The 22,725-nt window shown below is 38.6% G+C and overlaps 1 protein-coding gene across 2 annotated transcripts in view; it reads right to left on the reverse strand.

Annotated features, from left to right (window-relative positions):
• Positions 1–320: 320 nt before the first annotated feature.
• The window catches only part of LOC102783086 (uncharacterized), a 31,715-nt gene continuing 9,310 nt past the window's right edge, over positions 321–22,725 (reverse strand). For both annotated transcript variants that reach the window (XR_004844192.2, XM_006807139.2), the window contains exons 3-4: positions 2,976–3,033; positions 321–1,495 (exon numbers count right to left, since the gene is read on the reverse strand). Coding sequence is in view for 1 of the 2 variants with exons in the window: in XM_006807139.2 (XP_006807202.2) it covers positions 1,474–1,495; positions 2,976–3,033 (80 nt within the window). In the remaining variant the exon portion in view is untranslated. The remainder of the gene's footprint in view (positions 1,496–2,975; positions 3,034–22,725) is intronic.

Here is a 22,725-nt window from a genome sequence, read left to right on the forward strand (position 1 = left end):
TGAACAGATTCAACTTTTGGAGATTTACTTACCTGGATGATTGCATCAAGACGTTTTGAGATATTTGTTCATTCACTGACCTCATTATCTAAAACATATATGTATTTAATATATGCATCCACAATTGTAACAAAAGCAAAGGAAAGGCAGAATGGGTACATTTAGAGCAAATCCACAGGAAATTAATGTAACTTACTGCAAGAGTTAAACACATGACTGTGTGTGTGCGTGTGTGTATATATATTTAATACTCATTGTGTAGGAACAAAAGCATGTTTACAATCACATTTTGGGGCCCCTACCAGAGACCATATTTTGTCCCCATCACCTGTGTGTTGATGTTATGCTGATGTATGTTTTTAATCCATATTTGCTTTTATTACTTTTTTGTAGTGATATGCATTTTTAGTGTTTTATGTGTATTCTTCATTACATGTGTGTATATAATTATAGGTACATATGTTTTTCTATATATTTTGTAGTCAGGGCCTGTACATGGTTGGCTCTAATACTGCACACTGTGGTCATGCCTCAGTAGATGTATGTAGTAACAACTAGCTAAAACTCAAAAACGAAAGTGGCTTGTCCCATCCTTTGTGACTGCCAATTGTCAAATTAGTTTCTTGTCTTACATCTTGAGAAATTCTGTAGTGAATAGAAATATAATTTCTGACAATTATGGCCAAAACCATCAAATTTATCCACAAAAAATGTTAACCTCCTAACATCCACCAGGTGAACCAAATGAGGAAAAGGTTATAATTAAGTTTAAGCCACATGCTAAACAAGAATAGTTTCATAAACTAGAAAATGTTGCTTTTCAAATCAGTTCTTTTACATGCATGTTGGTCTAACAGTTTTAAGATTTTCAATTGGTTACAATTCAATATAAAAAGTAGACATGAACCTAATACTAACCGCAAACTTGTCACTGGTAATCTAACAGATGTTGAGAGGTTAAAGTAAACTTTGTGCTTCAATTCCAGATCCACAATTACTTTGTAAAAGTAGTTACCATTACCTAAAACTGCGTTTTCACACATTTTAATTTTCAAATGCTCACAGGCGTGACAGCGAAGAGACAGTTAGCAGGAACAACTACTCTTGATATATAACTTAATTTATCCATAAGGGCTCTGTCTTTCCAAAGAGGTAGGGCTTTATAATTGGCAACCGCAGATTCTCAGTTGTTTTGTTTTCTTCTGTTCCTTTTGGCAATGCAGGGACAAATCTTCGCCCATCTGAACAATGACATTCGTTTTTTCTGGTGGTCCTCAGTAAATGCATAGCAGCATCAGTAGCAGCAACCGCAGAAAAGGCAGAGAGAGTATTTATGTCTGCTTGTTGTCGCTGTTCACTGCGAAGTTTTGATTGGCCTGATCATTTATGCGACTGGTTATGTATCGATCCTCTTGCCCCTTCTGCTCTCTCTGGGGTGCATGTTGTCACAGCAGCATCTCATCAAGAGGCATGTCATGGTAAGGAAGCATCGAAGCTGAAAGACAGGAAAGAAACAAAAAACGTGCTGTCATTTGTGTGTGTGTGTGTGTGTGTGTGTGTGTAGCTTCTGGGTTCAGAATGCAGAAATCTGTCAACTCCAGGTAAAGATGAAGGTTGATTTATTCATCCATTAGGCACTTCAACATTAAATATTAACCAAGTCCCATCACTCAGTTGATGCATTAAAGCAGTGACCTCTCACACACACACACAATTTGCCTTTTCCAACACTATCCATTGCCCAAGATGGCTTCTTATGTCAGCACTTCAACTACCAAAGGTGTTACCTACTCCATGTTTTTCCAAATTTTCATAACCTGAAGATGATTTACATTCTCTGTTCTCTCTGAATTTATTGGGTTTTCACATATTACCGACTGAATAACTTAAAAGGGGTTGCCAAATTTGATCATTTCTGGATTTGATACTGGACTTTTTTTTCCCGTTATGTACCCTTGTAGATAATAATTTACAAATCCAGTATTTCAACTGAACTTCAGACTAATTCTGTCTTAATAGCAATGCTTTCCTGTGAAATCGTCTTGCTTGTTCTCACTCTTGTTATATTTGGTAACACTTGCATATCATTTCACTTAAGTAAAGTAATATGTTCTTATCAAATATAAATATTATCCTGGTATGTGTAAGTCATCATTTGTGATGACTTATTTCTACCCTTATTCCAACCCTAGGCTATTAGAATTATATCAGTAGTTTTATTTATTTTTATTTATTTATTTTTAATTTTTATTTATTTAAGAATTATTTATCCAAGCACAATCAAAGGACAAGAAAATCAGTCATTCACTCAGCCTGAGAGCAGGGAAAGGTGGAGCTAATTTGACTGTAAATGAGAACTGCCTCCATCAACTCGTAAACTGAGCTAAACTTTTTTTTCTTTAATCGTTTGATTTTATCATTTGTTAAATTTGTTAAACACCTGTTTACCAAATGTATATGTTCGGATTATATTTTATGTTACACTTTGAATGACAAAGTAAGGGAAGCAATGTTTACGTCAAGTCTGGTGTTGCTTCGCAAATGATCTGATAAATGATTATCAGAAATTGAACACTGGTATTGGCACTGTAGTATTGGGGGATCTGTACTACAGATCCCCCAATATCTGTAGTACAGTGTTCCAACACATTGGAACTGGAAAACATTCCAGTTCCAATGTGTACTGGAACTGGAAAACATCAGACTGGTACATAGTTACTTGCAAACCTGTTCATTTGATATAATGACAGTTAAGATAACTGAAATAAATAAATAAAGATCACAAAACTTTTTCTGCATTAAGGTCACTTGTGATAAAGTCTTAGCACTCAAAAGGATTTTGCACACCGGACTTTTATGTTAAAAACAGCTCCACCACATAGTGATTTAACTATATCTTCTAAATATGAAATAATATAAAATAATATAAAAAGTTCAGATATAATATATAAAAGATAAGAATTCCAGGGACTCACCTGTCCCAAAGTTTAACACTCCTACATGAGTTGGTGCAGCAGCCAGCAGATATCAGAGCTGTAAAAATAAACCAGCAGAAATCATCAGAAACTGGATACTCTTAGTTAAGATTAGTAATTGTTGTACACACATGCACACACAGTGAAAAAATGTATCTTCTCACACTGAATTGCCTCAATGATGAGTGTTTTCCCTTGATGTCAACCCTCCTTCGTTCTCTTTTCAATTTTGAATACATACAGGTAAGAGTCACGCTATGCTTCCACAGTCAGCAATAAATTACTCAGTGATATAATGACCGCAAAAACTGGTTCTCACCCCTGTCTTGAGTTGTGACTAATTGTGTTTCTGTTACTCAAATACGTGCCAGTCAGTCAGGAACAGAGCCAGCCATGCCAAATATTGTCACTGTCTACCACACACATAATTACACTGAGGAGGAGGAAAAAGGAAAAACTATTGACCAAATCACTCGTGAATCTTATGTTGTTGTCATAGAGGGAAGTTGTCCGAGACAAAGAAGTCAGCTCTGTCTGAAGAGGTTAAAAGAAGACTTCCTAGACGTCAAACAAAACATTGCGCTCATTGATATATAAATGCCAGGGAATTTTCATTTACATTAGTTACTTGTAGCTTTAGTTACATACAAGGAAGGTTGCCGGTTCGAGCCCCGGCTCCGACAGTCTCGGTCGTTGTGTCCTTGGGCAAGACACTTCACCCGTTGCCTACTGGTGGTGGTCAGAGAGCCCGGTGGCACCAGTGTCCGGCAGCCTCGCCTCAGCCCCAGGGCGGCTGTGGCTACACTGTAGCTTACCATCACCACTGTGTGAATGTGTGTGTGAATGGGTGGATGATTGTGTATAGTGTAAAGCGCTTTGGGGTCCTTAGGACCAAGTAAAGCGCTATACAAATACAGACCATTTACCAAATGATGGACACTAAATGTAAACCTGCCATTACATTTAAAAAGAGATATATTATCAGAAACTGATACTGTAAAGATACTGTAGTTCAAATGATGTCTCTCTTCAAGTTTTACCATTAAATGCTTTTTCCAGAATTCCAAACTGTTATAAATTTGAAAACCCCACATCCAAAACTTAGATGGGTGACCAGTGTTCTCTAGGAGATTAAGGGCTTGATTTAGTAACACGCTGTGCCAGTACAAACTGGGTTTTGCTGTAAAAAAAATTTTTTTTAAAGTGCTGTTTTTACAAGGAGAGTGCAGTGATAAGACTGCAAATTACAGATTTTTGTGACTGGCCCAGCTTGATATTGAAATGAACCAGCTGTGCCTGTGTTCAGAAAACAGTTTCAACAACTTTCGTAAATCACCCGTAAAACTAACCACACATACAGCTGACATGAGGTTAACAGTAATCGATGAGGTATGTGGGAGGATGCTCATATATTAAGTGGACTCGGGTTAAACAGGTGTTGAACCAAAACTCTTAGTGCTGCTACTCATCAAAGCTGGACAGTGCAGGTGGAATACTGACAGAGAAGACCACCAAATGCAGGAGATTTCGCCCAGACCACAGTGACAGTGAACACATGCTGTGATTATATAACCAGTGTCCCCGGCAGTTTACCATGCTTACACTGGAGGCCTGCTGCATGTGCTTCACCACTCCAAGTGAGCATGTGGCACAGCAGCTGTAGGGAGGAAGAAAGGCTGACCGCTGACTGTGGTCATCTATCAACTCTAACACAGATTAACCACTCAGTTTGTGTGTATCCGTGTGTGTGAAGATGCTGAATATTCTAATTAAACAGCAAGCACAGACAGTTCTTTGAATAAACGGTGCTACTCTCTGATTGTTTCTCGTGCACCGAGAGTGCCCTCATTCTCATGTTGACCTGTTTACACCTCTGGTTGTGTCCCAGTGGTCCAAGCTGTCAAGACACACAGACATACACAGAAATGGAGAAAGAGAAAGAGAGAGAGGACAAGCCCCTGGGCTGGTTCACAGCTGTGTGCTCTGCTTCACTTGAATGCACTTCGCTGCGTGCGCCATGAAGAGTGATGGACAAAAAGAGGGATAGTGTGTGTGCACGTGTTTGTGCCGCTGTTCAGTATTTTACTCTGTAGTTCATTTTTCCATTTTTGTTAAGAAGAGATGGAAAATGAGTTAGAAAAGAACAAGAGCAAAGAGAGAGAAGAAATGAGTGATCAAGGGAGAACTGGTCTTTTGTCCACCATCAAAGGGCACAAAAACACACACACACACATCCGATGGGTGGTAGAGGGACAGAGCAGCAGCGTTTGTAATTTCTGCAATGCGCAATTATAAACACCCACGCTACCACACACACACACATGCAGGTGGTGAATATGTTGCATTTATTTGAATACATAATAGATAAACCAGCCTTGGAACTAACACCTGGTCACTTGTGTTTCTCAGATGCTTGTATCTACAAAGGGATGTTAATTGTGTTTGTGTAAAAGTGCGGCAAGTAAAAATGATGTGCGCGATGGTCAGTGTACCAGAATACAAAAGAAAGCTCAATTAATATGTCAAATGTGCCTGGTTTGAAATAATAAGAGGAAAAAGCAGGCTTCAAAGCTGACTGGAGATGAATTGCCAGGGAAGCAGCTGTTGGCCTACTTAGCAGGCCTGTCCTTAACACAGGACCTCTGATCTCACACACATACGCACATACGCACATGCGCACACAAGCACGTTTGCAAACTTTCAATTACACAAGCTACACACATAAATTGAACTTGCACATGCAAAAGCAAGCTCCCAGCTTCTGTTGAACTTTGCCATCCCTTTGCTGACCTGCCTGTGTGCCTCACCATTGTATGTGTGTAAAATTACACACTCATGATTTCACTGAATTGTGCCATCCCATCATCCAACAAACCTTCAGTTCAACCCTTAATGAAGTTTCCAGCTAAATGTTCCCAGGCCTTTTCACTTTCCTGACACACTTTCTAATAAAAGAGGTCCCAATATTCTGTGTAATATATAGTAAACCTGTACCGGCAAGGTTTTTATGTGAAAATAGAGGAGGTCTGTCAGCCTGCATCATAAAATGCATAAGGGAGATGCTGTAGATGAACAGCTAAATTCATTCCAGTGTCAAGCATGTTTACATCTGGGAAATCAACTCCACCCATGCAAAACAACAAATCAAATTTTACATGCAAATAACAAAAGCAAATAACCCCCATGAGCTAAATCTAGATGACTGAATCTACATGTTATAATTTGAAGGTAATCAAGTAAGCTATTTAGCCTATAGTTGCTTAGCAACTATCAAAGATTAAGCTAATAGTTCAACAGTTTTAAACTGATGCATCCTCATTTGGTTTCCAAGACTAAGAGGAGGAGATTAATACCACGCGCATGTTTGTGTGTTTGAAATATAAGATATGATAACGAAATTGCAAAATTGTCCCATATCGGCACTAAGCACAGCTAAACACAACAAAACACAAAACAGTAAACTTTAAGTCTGTGAAGGTTCTCAATCACTTTAAAGTGGATAAAAAGTGCAAAAAAGGTATGAATAATAAATTAAAGAATGAATGTTTATTACACATGATTGCCCGCCAAAAACTCCAGGGAAGCAGCCAATCAGGTCAGCTGTTAGCATTGATTGGGGTTATTGCCCTGTTCTAAAAGCTGTCCGTGAGTCTGCTTGTCCACGACCTCAGCAACCTGATTCTCCTGCTAGACGGCAGCAGCTTAAACACTCGGTGTCCTGGGTGTGTGCAGTAAGATGCTACGTGCCCCTTTGAGACAGCGAGTGCTGTACAGGTCCTTCAGGGAGAGCAGAGGATGTCCGAGGATTTTTTTGGCCATATTAATGACCCTGAAGAAGAAGAATCTTCCCCCAGGCTATTCGGGCCCTGAACCAGGTGTAGGACTGAACTCTCCCACACACATCACATCTCCACACGCACTCTGGTTTTTCTTTTTGCATGCGTCTTATAATTTATAATTTCTTTTTATTAATAAAATCTGTAAATTTTTGTAGTGATCTGTAAATCTGTAAATATTACTGTAAATTCTGACCGTCATTTAATGGTTGGGCATTGCACAGCAATAAACATTTCACCTCATGTCATACTGTGTATGGTTGTGTGTGTGTGACAAATACAATTTGAATTTGAATGTAAAGTGCCTGTTTGTGTGCCACGGTGCAGCTGGAGAACCATACAGAGATGCAGTATGTATCAGTATGCAATATGTGCAAAACGTAAACGCTAAAAGCTACACCTCAGTCAAATATGCACTGTTGAATCTGAACTATGGAGTTCAATTATGGTTACTATGGTTATTCTTCTACTTGATGAAGTTGAAGAGTAACCAACATATTTATCATATTTACCACCCACAGATTTAACTTGGGTCAGCCGATATTTAACAAACTATATTTTCTTTCATTCATATAAGAAAAAAAAACACCTTCATTTACAAATGGACAAATCTCTCACTTTTCTGTTGAAAGTTCAGTTGCTGTTGATGAGTAACTCCTGTTTTCCTACCAGTAGGCCGATCAGGTTGCTGTTATGGAAATCCCAAACCATCAACTTTTTTCATTTCAGTTCAATCCAGTTTTATTCACATAGCAATAATTCAAAACAGTATCTGGATTAAGATGCTTGTATTGTAAGGAAAATATCAGTAATAATAATAATGGATTGGATTTATATAGCGCTTTTCAAGGCACCCAAAGCGCTTTACAATGCCACTATTCATTCACTCTCGCATTCACACACTGGTGGAGGCAAGCTACGGTTGTAGCCACAGCCGCCCTGGGGCAGACTGACAGAAGCGAGGCTGTCATATCGCGCCCCTCTGGCCAATACCAGTAAGCGGTAGGGTAAAGTGTCTTGCCCAAGGACACAACAAACAGGACAGAGAGCCCGGGGATCGAACCGGCGACATTCCGGTTACAGATACGCTTCCCAACCCCCTGAGCCACGGTCGCCCCAATAAGTGAGAGAATCCCAGTGATTCAAGTGCTTTTTCATAGTGTTTGCCCTCTGAGAACTTGAGAATTGAGAAGAATTCAGTTTTAACAGGAAGCAATAGCCAGCAGAGCCAGGCTAACAACTACTGAGGAGAAAGAGAGAGGAAAAAGGAGAGTACAGGACAAAACACATACTATGGCATATTGAGATTTGAGTGCAATGGCAGTGAAAAGAGGTGAGCTGATAAGAAATGCTCAGTGCATCATAGAAAGAACCCCAACTGCAACCAAGTCAGAAGAAATACTATCACTAACTGCAGATCAGAGCCGAAGTGAAGCTAAAGCTCTTCCAGTACTAATTTGTATTCTATTGTATTTAAGACTTCACTGGTGTGCCTCCTGTCGTACACACATTCGCTACCACCACAAACACAGTCAAATACTGGGAAACACAAACATCATTTACAAGAAATGAAATTTGAAATGTGGGCTACTGGATGAATACCAGCTGAGGGAGTAAATGTGATTACCTGACAACGCTGGCCTCTTTATTTCATTTTTCCTTTTCTGTCTTTTTTCAAGCTGTTTTCAACATCTTTAAAAACAATTTGTGCCAACAATATGCTAGCAAGCAATCTTAATAGTTGAAATTTAAAAACAAATAGCGAAGGACGCCAGGCATGCAGTACACTAGCTGAAATCATCTCATGCTGTACCTTGAGTATTTACTCATTTTGAATCAGGGAAAATTCAAACTGAGATGTGGTGGCATCCGTCAGGTGATTTTGCATTCAAGCAATTTTCCCTGCCTTTAATTCTAAAGAAAGAAAAAACCCCAGAGTGTATAGACTATGCATATTTAATTCTTCAATATATAATTTTTTTATGTGTGTTCAGGCTTAATGCTAAATTTTAGAGGTGAAACAAATGGACTAATGCATATACAACTAATGTACAAGAGGATATTTAGGATAATTAACTAAAAGGAGTTGAAAGCCTATTTTTGCACAAAACAGTAGCAAACAGGGGAAACAGTAAAGAATTCAAATCTTGCAATAAATTGTGAGATGTTATTTACATAGAGGTGAACAGGCCTCTTGCAGAGGATAGCTTTAGAAAGTGTCATACTTGGACAATGTGTATAGTCTTAGGTTATCAAAAACTCATATCATAACTGATAAACATTAAATCAACATAAGTTAATAACAAACCGTTATACTACAGGGTGGGCCATTTATATGGATACACCGTAATAAAATGAGAATGGTTGGTGATATTAAAGTCCTGTTTGTGGCACATTAGTATATGTGAGGGGGCAAACTCCTCAAGATGGGTGGTGACCATGGTGGCCATTTAGAAGTCGGCCATCTTGGATACAACTTTTGTTTTTTCAATAGGAAGAGGGCCATGTGACACATCAAACTTATTGGTAGTGTCACAAGAAAAACAATGGTGTGCTTGGTTTCAACATAACTTTATTCTTTCATGAGTTATTTACAAGTTTCTCTTTGTTCACAGCCATTGACATGTCGAAGAGGTTAACACGTGAGGAGCGGATCGAAATTGTGTTGATATCTGGTGAACGCAGTAACCGGGTCATTGCAGCAGATTTCAATGCAAGACCACAAGGCCACTGGATATTTGAAATTGCTACATGATGATGTGTTTCCCTCTTTATGCACTGAAGCTAGCACGTTCCCTGAGTTTTTCCAGCAGGATGGTGCACCACCACATTATGGGTGCCAGGTTCTAGCCATCCTAGATGAACAGTTTCCTGGAAAGTGGATTGGTCTTCGTGGGGTAGTTGAATGGCCCCCAAGGTCTCCCGATCTGAACCCCTTAGACTTTTATCTTTGGGCTCATCCCCTAATTTCCTTCGGGATTAATAAAGTATTCTGATTCTGATTAATAAAGTATTCTGAAGGCAATTGTCTATGGTGTGAAGATACGAGATGTGCAGCACCTGAAACTACAGATACTGGATGCCTGTGCTGGCATTTCTCCTGCAGTGTTGCTATCAGTGTGTGAAGAGTGGGAGAAGAGGGTTGCATTGACAATCCAACACAATGGGCAGCACATTGAACACATTTTATAAGTGGTCAGAAACTTGTAAATAACTCATGAAAGAATAAAGTTACGTTGAAACCAAGCACACCATTGTTTTTCTTGTGACATTACCAATAAGTTTGATGTGTCACATGGCCCTCTTCCTATTGAAAAAACAAAAGTTGTATCCAAGATGGCCGACTTCTAAATGGCCACCATGGTCACGACCCATCTTGAGGAGTTTGCCCCCTCACATATACTAATGTGCCACAAACAGGACTTTAATATCACCAACCATTCCCATTTTATTACGGTGTATCCATATAAATGGCCCACCCTGTATAACCATATTATTGGTTCCAAAAGGCATTCACACCACAAACGCTGTCAAGAGGTCCAGTTAGCAAAGGTGAGGCTCAGCAGACACAAGTTGACCGCACTTCCATGTGTCAGGGTATCTATCAATCAAAGCAGGCCCATTGCCCATCTGCTCCATCTCGTTACTAATCACAGAAAACAGAAAAGTAATAAAAGGCTGAAAAAACATATAAGAGTTCAATCTTAAGTAGGCTGCGTGAAAAGTGCTGCTGTAACAGTAGCACATCACTGGTCTATAGATTCTTACAGAAAACTGCTTACATATGCATAATGTGGAAAATGTATCCTAGTGGATACTGAAATCCACACAGGACTGTACACCACTTCCTCTCTTTTTCTTATTACTTTGACTTCATAAGCCTTTCCTGAAAAATTGCTTCCATATCAGTTTTTGTCTTTTGTGTAGTGAAAAACTGTAAACAGGCTTATTTGGATTGAGTCACATTAAGGCAAAAATGCATCAGTGGAACATAAACTATGATCGCACAGAGACAGCAGAAAATAAGAGTGTCATCACAAGCTCAGCACTGGCTTATTTGCTTTCTCTGCATTGATGCTATAGGCATGCTAGTTGTCCCGAGCTAATGCAGCCTGCTAATACAGGCTGGTTGGAAAGTGTGCAATAGGCAGGTAAAAAAAACATTACAACAAAAAACTAGTATTATAAATAACAAATAACCCTAACCATCTTGGGGTTTTTGCTTGGAATATGTTATTCAATTTAATTATATGTCAGTTTAAGTAGTGATTAAATTCTTTTCTTGCTTTAGACAGAGGTGGTACATACTTCAGTTGAATTTGTAGGTTCCTGTACTTTACTTAAACTTTTTTTTTTTTTTTTTTTTTACTGAAAACAAGCCAAAAACAGTTATACTGAGGTAAAGCTATGTGATGTTGAGTTATGTTAACTCCACAACCTTTCCTGTAACTAAGCAGCCATATGAATGCAGGTTTCACAGCTAACTCCGCAGTTCCCTAGCAACAAAAAAGGACACTTGGGCTCTTTAGGGTTTATCACTGAGGATTACGTGTTAATTTAACCTAATACTAGGGAAGTTCTTTTTAACCTCAGCTTGTAGGATTCACATAAGTGGTTGCACCTGTTTGTGAAAGAAATAACAGTTGTTTTCAACAGGCTCTATTTGATTTATTTGATTTTGAATGCAGCTTATTCATCTGTACTGAATGATACACAAGAGGAATTGACTGACAGCGAAAAACAGAAGTGAAAAAGGTGCGCTTGCCTCCACACAGCCACTGCTTTGACACTTCAGCCAGGCTCCAGTTCTAGTACTATCCAGACATCATGCACAAAGTCACACCGTTTCTATACATGCAGCATTTATTCAGTGGCTGCCAGTCACAGGGAAATACACTGTGCTTTTGCATGAATATCTGAGTGGACTAGAGGTGACAGCAAATTCTTTACCGCTAGAGTGTATGGCGGAAAAGATGTTTATATCATGTTCCAGTCCAGATATTAAAAACATTAGAAGCATATATGTGTATGATTTGTTCACAATATGGACACAGCCAAAGTCCTGATTTGTGAATTTTAAAACAATGAAAATATATGGAAAGATATTACTAAGACCCACAACTTGAATTAGCTTGATCTTGACTTTTTCCCCTTGATATTTAAAACATTCAGTTAAGTGCAGAAAAACATTTTACTTAACATAACACTTAGTAATGAGTAAAAGTGAAAAAAGCTCAGAATTACCATCATATTCATGAAATATGCACACTTCCAATTTATTTCTTAGGACCTTGAATATCTTAGCAAAACAGAATTATTCTAAATCTGTTTCTTCCCTGTTTCTCAAACTTGAAGCACTTGTTATTTTGCTTAGCCGTAAACACAAGCATTGCAGATTTCTTCCAATCTCATTAGTCTGTTTGCACTGTTTTGTTTTATTTTGGCAGTTTTCCATGCGGAACAGTTTCTGTTTCCAAGAAGGGATTATTCTCACAAGTTTCAAATGAAAGTCCTTCATTATTCAAGTTGAGACTGTAATACAGTAGGGTTGTGTCAATGGACAATGGATGGTGATCACAGCATTCAAGCATATTTTACCAGTCTAGATAGTTAATATTATAATTATAACTATATCATCACTAACCCCACTGTAGTTTCATGTTAGCATCTCAGCATTTAACATGCCCAGATGTGCATACAATTCCCTGCACTCGCTCCCTCCACAAAACAGTACAAACAAACTAATGAGATTGGAAGAAATTTGCAATGCTTGTGCACTGATTCATCATCTCAAAACCAGAGACGAAGAAACAAAGGGTGGGTGTTTCTCTGTTAGCCTGGTTTTAAAATTGAATTTAAGGTAACAGTGCATTTTTAGAGATGGTCTGTCCTAGGGCTGGGCGATATGGCCTAAAATTCATATCATGATATAATTTGAAGCATGTGCGGTAACGATATATATCGCGATATATTCTTTTCTTCTGTATAACGTATTTTCCGCACTATAAGGCACACTTAAAATCCTTTAATTTTCTCAAAAATCGAGAGTGTTCCTTATGTATGAATTCTGGTTGTGCTTACTGACCTCGAACTGATTTTGGCGTGCAGAAATCTGTTAAAAAATGTTTTAGTGCAACTTTGGTAAGCCGCACTGCTTGATGAATTGTCAGAGCATTACGGCTGCCGTAGTGAGGAGCTTCGCGGAGTAATCTGGGTCCAAAACTCTGTCTATTTCAGGTCCCAAAGTCAAACGAACACTAAGAGTTAAAAACGGTCTAAATTCTTTCATCTTTAATTAAATCATCAGCATTGCTGCTTTATCGGGTGTAACAATTAAGTTTAACATCCATGCATCCATGAAAACAGAATTTAATAAATTTAAGAGTTATTAGTTAACAGGAAGTTAGCTCGCTAGTTTCCACCTAAACATTTCATACCATGTTCTGACTGAGAGATTTTTGAAACTTATTAAAACGTACAGCTCTGCTACCACTTCCAACATAAATGAAGACAGAAAATTAAACAGCAGTGGCGTTTGCAGGGTTACTGAAGTTGGACTACCTGGTATATAATGTTGTGCTACGTGATTGCTAGTGACACAGCTATGTTAGCATAACATTAGCACAGTGAAGCTGGAGGATGAACGCCAACTTTTTTTCCACTCGATAAACGTTTACGTGAGGGATTCTGGTGGTCAGGGACAAATGCAATCGCATAGCAGGATGCTATACACTTGCCAAACTTCAGTCAGGAGAACAATTGAGATTATTCATCCACAATACGAGGTTAGTTATTAATATATTTCAACAACATGGGAACAGAACAGCTGCAAGAGAATTCAGCATTAATGAATCAATGTTACGGAAGTGGAGGAAGCGCAGTTTTTGGCTTTCCCCATATTTCAAAAGTGCTTCATCTTTTTGCTATGACTGTCGCCCGCCATAATTTGCAGATGATAATGGTTTTAGCTGCTGCGATGCTTTCGACCAAAACAGGCGCAGCTTGATGACATCATCAACATGCGCTATCGCGATAGAGCGATATAGTCAAAATCTCTATCGTTGGCCAAATTTATATCGTTTCTATCGTATATCGTTTATATTGCCCACCCCTAGTCTGTCCCCTAATAAACTTTTTTCATTCTTTGTGGTTGAAAGACTTTGTTGTGCATCGGTAAGGCGAAGACTGGTGGAAGACAGGCAGAAGATAGAATGGGGTGGAACCTGGAATTCAGTTAATGAGCAATATGATAGTCAGATTAACACATAATACTAAGTGAAATAATTTTTCATGTACTGCAGCCTGGTATTGCTCCCAGCTGAAAGCATAGAGATACTTGGTCACCAGTATGAAAGCAATAAAGAATGTTAATAAAGTTGTAGTCAAGATAAATCTACATTAGCTGTATTTACCAGTAAGAAAACATATTTAATGAAGTCAGATATTTTTGTTTCATAAATAAATAAACTTTAAAATGACTCCAAACTTTTGGGCAGTATATATGTGTGAAACACTTAATGAAAGACTAGTGTAATTTCTACAAAGAATGAATAGGAAGTAATTGGAAGAAGGTATAGATGTATGTTTGTCTTACCCAGTTACTCACAGTGATCATGAACGGCACAGCGACCTTCAGCTTGGCACACAGCTCTTATGACACATCACCAAGGTAAATACGCACAGCCTGCGTCAGTCTGTCAGCATGCGTCATGCACTAGTTAGTCGTCAGACAGTTTTTATTCAATGAGACTCAATCCAAACATCTCAGTGATGAGACGTTTGGATTGACGACAGATGACAGACTGCTCTTACACACACAAACACTAAATTGGGCAGATTGTAGAGGCTTAGCTTGCACTGACTGTCCATTCCAAACTTCCCATTCCCTTCCCCCCCAAAGAAGGAATTCAGATTGAGGCAGTGAAATCTCCCTTCATTTTGGCTTGCCGAATCTTCATCCAAACATACCACTCATCTCCACCCTATGTATGTGTTTTCTCTCTCTGTGGAGATGACAGACGATCAGATGTAGGTTTCATCCTTGTAGTAACAAATGTTACGTCAAATTATGAAATCAAACATCTCAGGCTAGAATGGAATACAAAATAATTAAAAGTACCATTAGCTCTAATATGAAATTAGTGCCATCCAATTCCGCAACTCCTTTTCAGTGCTCATTTTTCAACTCTTATAGTTGCCATAAAGTATTGCTTTACTCCTGGAACTACATTGCTGCGAACCAAATACTTATGTTCATAATCCCTAACACCAATAGCATAGCTAAGGGAGCAAAGTGAATTTTATTCCTTCATCTCTTTTGTCAAGTTCCTCAAGAGTAATTCTGGAAATAATTCAAGATAATGTCTTTGTTAGGCCATTTCTGCAGAAATAACCAGGCCTTTACATGTAGAAGTTATACACAGCAGGTTCTATTTTTCTCAGTTTTGTCCTCTATGTTTTAGTTTTAATCTCTGTTGATGCTGCTATGTTGCTATGCTATGATGATGGTGCACAGCAGATGGCCGCCCCTCCCTGAGCCTGGTTCTGCCGGTTTCTTCCTGTTCAAAGGGAGTTTTTCCTTCCCACTGTCGCCAAAGTGCTTGCTCATAGGAGGTCATATGATTGTTGGGTTTTTATCTGTATGTATTATTGTAGGGTCCACCTTACAATATAAAGCGCCTTGAAGTGACTGTTGTTTTGATTTGGCGCTGTATAAATAAAATTGAATTGAATTGAATTGTAAGGACTGTGTCCTCTAGAGTCAAATTAAAACAATACTTCATTTGTTTCCCAATCACTAACACAGGCCTCGTCAGCTCTTCGTGATATATTCCAACTAGACATCCAGATTTCAGAAGAACCAAGCACAGTAATGTCCTTGACATGAAAGCAATAATTGTGTTTCATGTGGAACAATCAGCCTCTTATCTTTAACTGGTTCTTAGTGTTTGTCCCATCATTTTAGAGAGCCAAAAGTCAATGTCATGCAATGCAACATGATTTAGAGCAATCATTGTTATGATGGCAGAGGGACCTGCTGTCTCAGAGGCACTTAAATTAAATCCCATTGCTGATGGATGGGAATTATTTGATTATTGAGGGATTTAGCATTGTGATCATCTTCTTCAGTGCACTAAAGCATTATTAATGGGGGCTCATAATGCAGCTAAACCCTGACCCAGAGGCATCACAGGAGAAAAATCAGCTACAAAATCCTTATATCAATCATAATTTCAGATTATTTATAGCATTCTTTGTGACCAACGGCAACTACAATATGGACTATACACATTTGTGCTTTCATTATTTCAAGAATCTACTACTCTGTTATAAATACACTAGCAGTGAAGATAAACCAGATCAAAGAAATACCAAAAATATAGAGCTGCTCTAGTATCTCTCAGCAAGAATGGACACTAATGAGGAAAAAAAGATGGAGCCTCTTGTTCCAGATATGTTTTTCTCAGCTTCACATAACAAAGCACAGCATATATATTATCATCACAGTATGCTACAAAAAAGTATACAGGCCAGAATGTAAGCATTTTGCTACTATAGCACACCTAAATCTTAGGCTAGATTCCTGACAGTCAAGTGGCATTGTCAGTAACGTAGGTGCCAAATTTATTGGGGTACACAGTTTGCTATTAAAAGCAAACATCTGTAGTGCTCCTTCTTCGCATGAAGTCATACTGCTGCTCACTGATCATCACCTCTCTGCTTAACCTAGCTTCAACAACTTTCCGATATCTTCATGGTATGTATAGCTCTGTACAGCACTGTTGCTCTTGAGAATCGGTACCAGTATACTCTTCACCATTTCTCAGAAATCCTTCCACTCACCAGAATAGGATTAAACAATCTAATTAAAAAGCACACATCTCCATACCTCAGCAGGTATGTAATCTGGACCTACTGCCTTTCCACTATTTATGATCTATATAGGTGCTTCCGGTCCTCCTACTTTGCACTTTGCGATTCACTAACTTTCCTCCAGCTGTCCACTTTTCTCTTTCTCTCTCGCTCTCATTTTCTTCACTCTGACACTCAACACACTCAACACACTCAACACACGCGCTTCACTCACTTGTACATTTCCATCTCTATCTTTGATCACTCAAACCTGCTGCATTAACTATTACACATATGAATATTTTATATTTTACAGCCATTTAACATCTTTAATAACATTATTTGATAACATCTGATTTGATTTTAAATTACACTGAAATGCACTACATAGCGCCCTGTACACAGCAATGTCAGATTAACTTGTGGGGTCTGCTAACAGTTGGCGGGCTAGCAATAGCAGATTAATGTCCATGTGTCTGTGCTGAATGTCAGTACTCACTGCTTTGAGTGTCAGTTTAGTCTATATAAAGGCATTAATGTTCTCCATGAATGATACTCACAAGCCAACAAGCTAGTCTCTAGTACTGGGATGCTACAGGCATCAGTCTATTTAATAGTAACCATAGTAGTAATTTTTAAACACCTATAATACCACAAAACTTGGCACTATGGAACTAGACTATAAGTTTAATGATTGAAAAAGTCAGCCCCCCTCCTCGCTTTAATATTACTGACAAATGGCCAACTAAACATTTTTGATCGTAACACTTATTTAATATGGAAGGTACTTCCAATGTTCAAATGTCACATGTGGCTTTTTATGTAACAGCGAGATATACTTAAGTAGTTCAGATGTTCAGACCATCTCTGAATGTGTTTATGCCCACATTTGTTTTAGTGACAGCTCAAACGGTGCAGGTATCCACAACTACATAGCTTGTGTTTGTTACTAGCAGCAGCAGTAGGGTAATATATTATATGCTCCCTTGGCACTAACTAGATGGTGATGTGTTTGTCTGTGTATACACTCTGAGCTTTCCGTGAAGATGGGCTATTTTCTGCCTATGCACAGTAATGTGAGCCCAGGTCAGCTGAGCCCAACAAAACTGCTGTGATTTCACTTGATGAAGCACACATACACACAGACAGAGAGAGAGAGAAAGACACAGAGAGAGATTAGCAGAACTACAGTCACTGATAAACAAGTGTAACCTGTGGAAAGTATGATAAACAGCCAACTTGAGCTACATCAGGGGAAAATGTCTAAATTTGTAGTGAAACTGATAAATTTATGGGATATCACACTCAATAGTAATGTTAATCAAGATGAGCTATTGTTGGGGATTGAGTCTGTTTAACTCTGGGACCATTAACAGATGAATAATGACAAAAAGAGGCCTTTCTCATTTCCTAAATCGCCTGCTGTGATGTAAAAGCACCAAATCCTTTTGCTGCAATTTCAGCCAGAAGGATGTAATGAAATATCCAGTAGGTGTACATAAATCACAACAGTTAAGTGATCTTACTCTACCTGCTCCTAGGCTGATAGCTTTGCCTATTTACAGGCAACAAAATTCGAAAAAGTGACAGAGGCAGGAAATAAATTACTGTACTACTTTAGAAAACTAGACTTCATTGTAAACAACCTTTTGTAAAAAAATTTCTGAACAAATGATGGAAATCTGAGAAACCTATATTAATTTCAAGGAGATTGTAATGATGGCGACAAACAGAAATAGGAGAAGTGTCTGGATAAGAAGAAACAGGGAGAAATTAAGTGGTAATGAGCTATTTTCTCTTTCTTAGTAATATTTAAAAAAATGAAAGTCTAGTTGACAGCTTTCTTTGGGGAGAATGGTCCAGGGACAGCGGACTTCAACGAAGATAGTCTGAATCGTTAAAGTACACTACAAAAAAACATTGAAATTCACAAAACTGATTTTTACAATAATCTGGACCATAGTCAGTAATGTAATACCAGTGGTTTGGGGGTTTGATACCTTTTGGTTGCCACTATTATTAAATTAAATTACTGAATCCACCACATATAATTTTTGTAAAATGAAATTATGTAACCACACATGTACAGCTTTTACAGTAAAGATTTATGTAAGTATGTCTTAAGTCAGGGCAGTAGTTCACGATGAAAAACCACCAGTTCCCAAACAGGAAAGGCCTGATTCAGAAATAGAAATGGACAGAAAAGGATGGGAGGAGAAAGGATGAGCAGATGTAGGATGGAAACGAGATGCAGTCCCGGCTCCATCTCTCCCTCCTACAGTCAAGATCTCTGAGAGACACAAATTACATTCCAGTTTGACACCAAAACAGACCAAGTCGACGTTGTGCTCTGATGCCTTGCGTCAGAGTAAAAAACACACACACACAGTCACACAAACTGTCTGCAGCACAGTAATTCAATTAGACCAGCACTTGCTAAATAGGCTTATCTGAAGAGCACAAGCTTGTTACATGACACCCTTAAGCCCCTGTCTCTGTGTGTGTGTGTGTGTGTGTGTGTGTGTGTGTGTGTGTGTGTGTGTGTGTAAGACAGAGAGAGACAGAAAAATATAAAAAAGGGCTGAGAAACCACAAAATGTGAACAGATATAAAGTCAAAATCTTCAAAAAATGTATTATTTTAATTATGTAGCAACGGGTCACAATCATCTCAAGGTGTTTTACACTGTAAGTGAGATCTTGTAACAAAACCATGAAACAAAACAAACACCTGCTGTAGTTCTCCCTGTGTATGGCTCGATTCTCCAGCTTCTTCCTAGGGTCATGTTAACGTAATGAGGGATAGGTGTGAATGTGACTGTGAATGATTGTCTTCTCTTTCAGGCCAGGAACAGACTAATCACCTTTCCAAGGTGCAGCCCACCTCTCACCCTATGACAGCTCGGACAGGTTTCAGCCAGAAGGTGGCGGAGCACCATTCCAGATCATCTCAGCCCAGCGTTACCCTACTTCTCTTACTAATAATTGTAGTTCTACTACAATATTGAGTGACTATTCGGTTTAGGCATTATAGTTATATATGACTATATACAAGTGATTCAAAACTTTATTATTAATTGTAATTATCTGAATGTTTTTAAAGGTATACTATGTAATATTTTGAGGCTAAGAGAAAAAAGAGAATGTTGCACTCCACTGTTTGTGGAAGCTGTCTTGTTTCCCTGGAATGGACATCACCATCACCATTCTGTCTCATTTCTGGATTTTTGATTGAACTAAAGTTCAATCAAAAATCCAGAAACACATTACATAAAAGTTATGAATTGATTTGCATATTAGTGAGGAAACTCAGTATTTAATCCCTGCCTCCCGCAGATTACAATCAGTAATTCTTTAGGAATTTTGTGTACAAAGCACACCTGTCCACAGAATCAGTTTCTTCCATTCCAATCTCTCCACCACCATGAGCAAGACCAAAGAGCTGTCAGAGTACATCAGACAGAAAGAAGACCCGCACAAGACTGGAAGAAGCTTTTTGAGAAGTCCATGCTACTCATCTGGTGTTGTCATTAAAGTAAAAAGTAAAGCAAACATATTCTAAGATATTCTAACAGTCTCTGAGTTTCTGTTGTCAGAAACTTGAATTTTTAACTGAAGAATTCAAAACTGATGCAAAACAGAATAATCGCCAGTAGTGATCTGAGACCTATAGACCTCACTCTATCTACCAGGAGAACAGTACCTTCAGGACTGTTCAGTATGTGTTAGCTCTGGTACATGATTCAGCTCATGGTTTGTTAGAATGCCAGTATTTTTTCTGCACACTGACATTAGGGTTGGCTGTAACTCAGGAGGTAGAGCAGGTCATCTACTGATCGGAAAGTTGGCAGTTCGATTCCTGGCTCCTCCAGTCTGCATGTCAAGTATCCTTGGGCAAGATACTAACCCCAAGTTGCTCTCCGATGCATCCATCAGCGTATGAATGTGTGTGAATGTATTTAGAAAGCATTATGTATAATGAAAGTGCTTGTGAGATTGGGTGAATGTGGCATGTTGTATAGAGCACTTTGAGTACTCCGGGAGAGTAGAAAAGCGCTCTATAAGAATCAGTCCATTTACATTCTTGGAGAAGCCAGTTTAGAAAGTGATATCTCTATTCTTCCCCCAAAATTTGGAATTCTTCAGATGCTTCTATTACTTAATTCATAATTTTTCTCTTTAATTAGAGAGCTTTTTATGCTTCTACAGATAATTGTGTGTTTATGAAATGCTGATGCATTTAAGGGTTAGTGTTTAATGTTTGCATTGCGTGCACCTGTGGAGACTGCAGATGTAAATTAGCTAACAGTTAACTCTGGCATGATGGATGTCTTTTTGTGCATTGGTCCACGGTTAATAAAAATATTAGACAAAGAAAAAGCACAAGATCCAACCAGAACATTTTAACATACCAGTTGTTGGCTATTAGCTATTAGCAGCGTACCTCCTCCCCTTTACCTGCTGCACTGTAAATATCACTTAATGTTGCCCATTCATTAAACAACTCCTGCGTGGTGTGTGACCCTCACAGTGGTGACAGGCGTGATGAAGCTGACAACAGATGCAACTGAATCAGTTAGAGCTGGGAGCCACAACTTCATGCCTCTTCACCTATCTAATGCCTGCATGCTGTTCCAGTTATCCTCAAAGAATGTAAACATACTTACGTTTGGATATATACTGTGCACTGTTGTAGAAGTGCGTTCATTAGCCTTTATGTGGCTTGTGTCTGTGCATGTAGCTACAAGATATATATAGATATGTCTATATATATATATATATATAGACATATCTATATATATACTTATTTACACACATCCACAGTTGTGTGTGTAAATAAGCTTGTGTGTGATTATGTGATATGCAGCTGTGAATGTACCTGTGTGTATTGGTATAGCTGTTTCCATGACTGGTTCTCTGCCACGCATGCTTCATTCAAGATAAAAGTTTTTTTTTAAAAAGCACAAAAAATCTTCTGATCCCCTTCTGTGCAAGAACAAAGACTTTGTAACTAATCAACCGCCATTAGACCGTACTTTGGGTTCTGGCTATTTACAGAGCCTAATGAGTTTGGCACACTCATTTTTCCCATCTGATTCAGCACAAATATAACCTGAGTTGACAGCCAGACCAGCTGGGCTCAATATAACAGCTCAAACCACTAAACAAAAGGACTAACAGAGACATCCTACATGTGTCTATCTCAAACCAAGCAGATCCTTCAACTTCTTTTCATTTCTTTGGGGAGCAGAAAAGGGAGATAAATCTTGTGACTAGGGCATGTGATGAGTGAAGATTATGTAATGTATATAGTATTGAAAATCCTGTGTTTTAAACATGCTCTGGGCCAGCATGTGATAGCATGATAGAAACATGCATAACACTGCCCCCTGAGTTTTACTGTGTACAACACCGTGGATACTGGATAAGCATGCTCTTAATCTTGCTCATCCTCAAAGTGAGGTACTGCCTTCAGGTTTGGAAAAGTGAGACTCTTGGGCCATTTGGGTCAGCTGGAAAGAGAATTTGGTGTTTGCTCCCTGCAAAAGTTTGCTGACCATGTCAAAGCTGTTGAGGGCACAGTGTAAGGGATCAAAATGGGACCAGGGAGCAATCTGAAAAAGCTGTTACTTGTCCAGCTGTCTGGAGAAGCCTGGGAAGACTGGGAACAGGATATTGGCCAAATAAAATCAGGTAAGATTTTTATAAAGGGCCAATTCCTAGAGCTTTTTGATCATGCCTCATACTCCAGAAAAAACAATTGTGTGGTCCCACTAGCTCCAGAAGAGCTTTGTCAGAACTGAGAAAAATAGCACTATTGGATTTCACAATAATGGCAAGCTCACTCAGGAGATAGCAGAAGGAGATAACAGATTTAAATCCTGTGCAATAAACCAGGGGCCAAAATAGAGCTGTGAATGCTGGATGTACATTTTATCATTTCCTAGACGAAAATACTAATACTAATAATTGGTGATTGCAGTTTTACTAACATATATTTTCCCCCTTTAGAAGAACTGTAACAGCCCTTTATATCTAGGACTAATCAATGAAATCATAAAG

Source organism: Neolamprologus brichardi, chromosome 13 (genome assembly GCF_056152115.1).
Source record: "Neolamprologus brichardi isolate AB-2024 chromosome 13, ASM5615211v1, whole genome shotgun sequence".
Lineage (NCBI taxonomy): Eukaryota > Metazoa > Chordata > Actinopteri > Cichliformes > Cichlidae > Neolamprologus > Neolamprologus brichardi.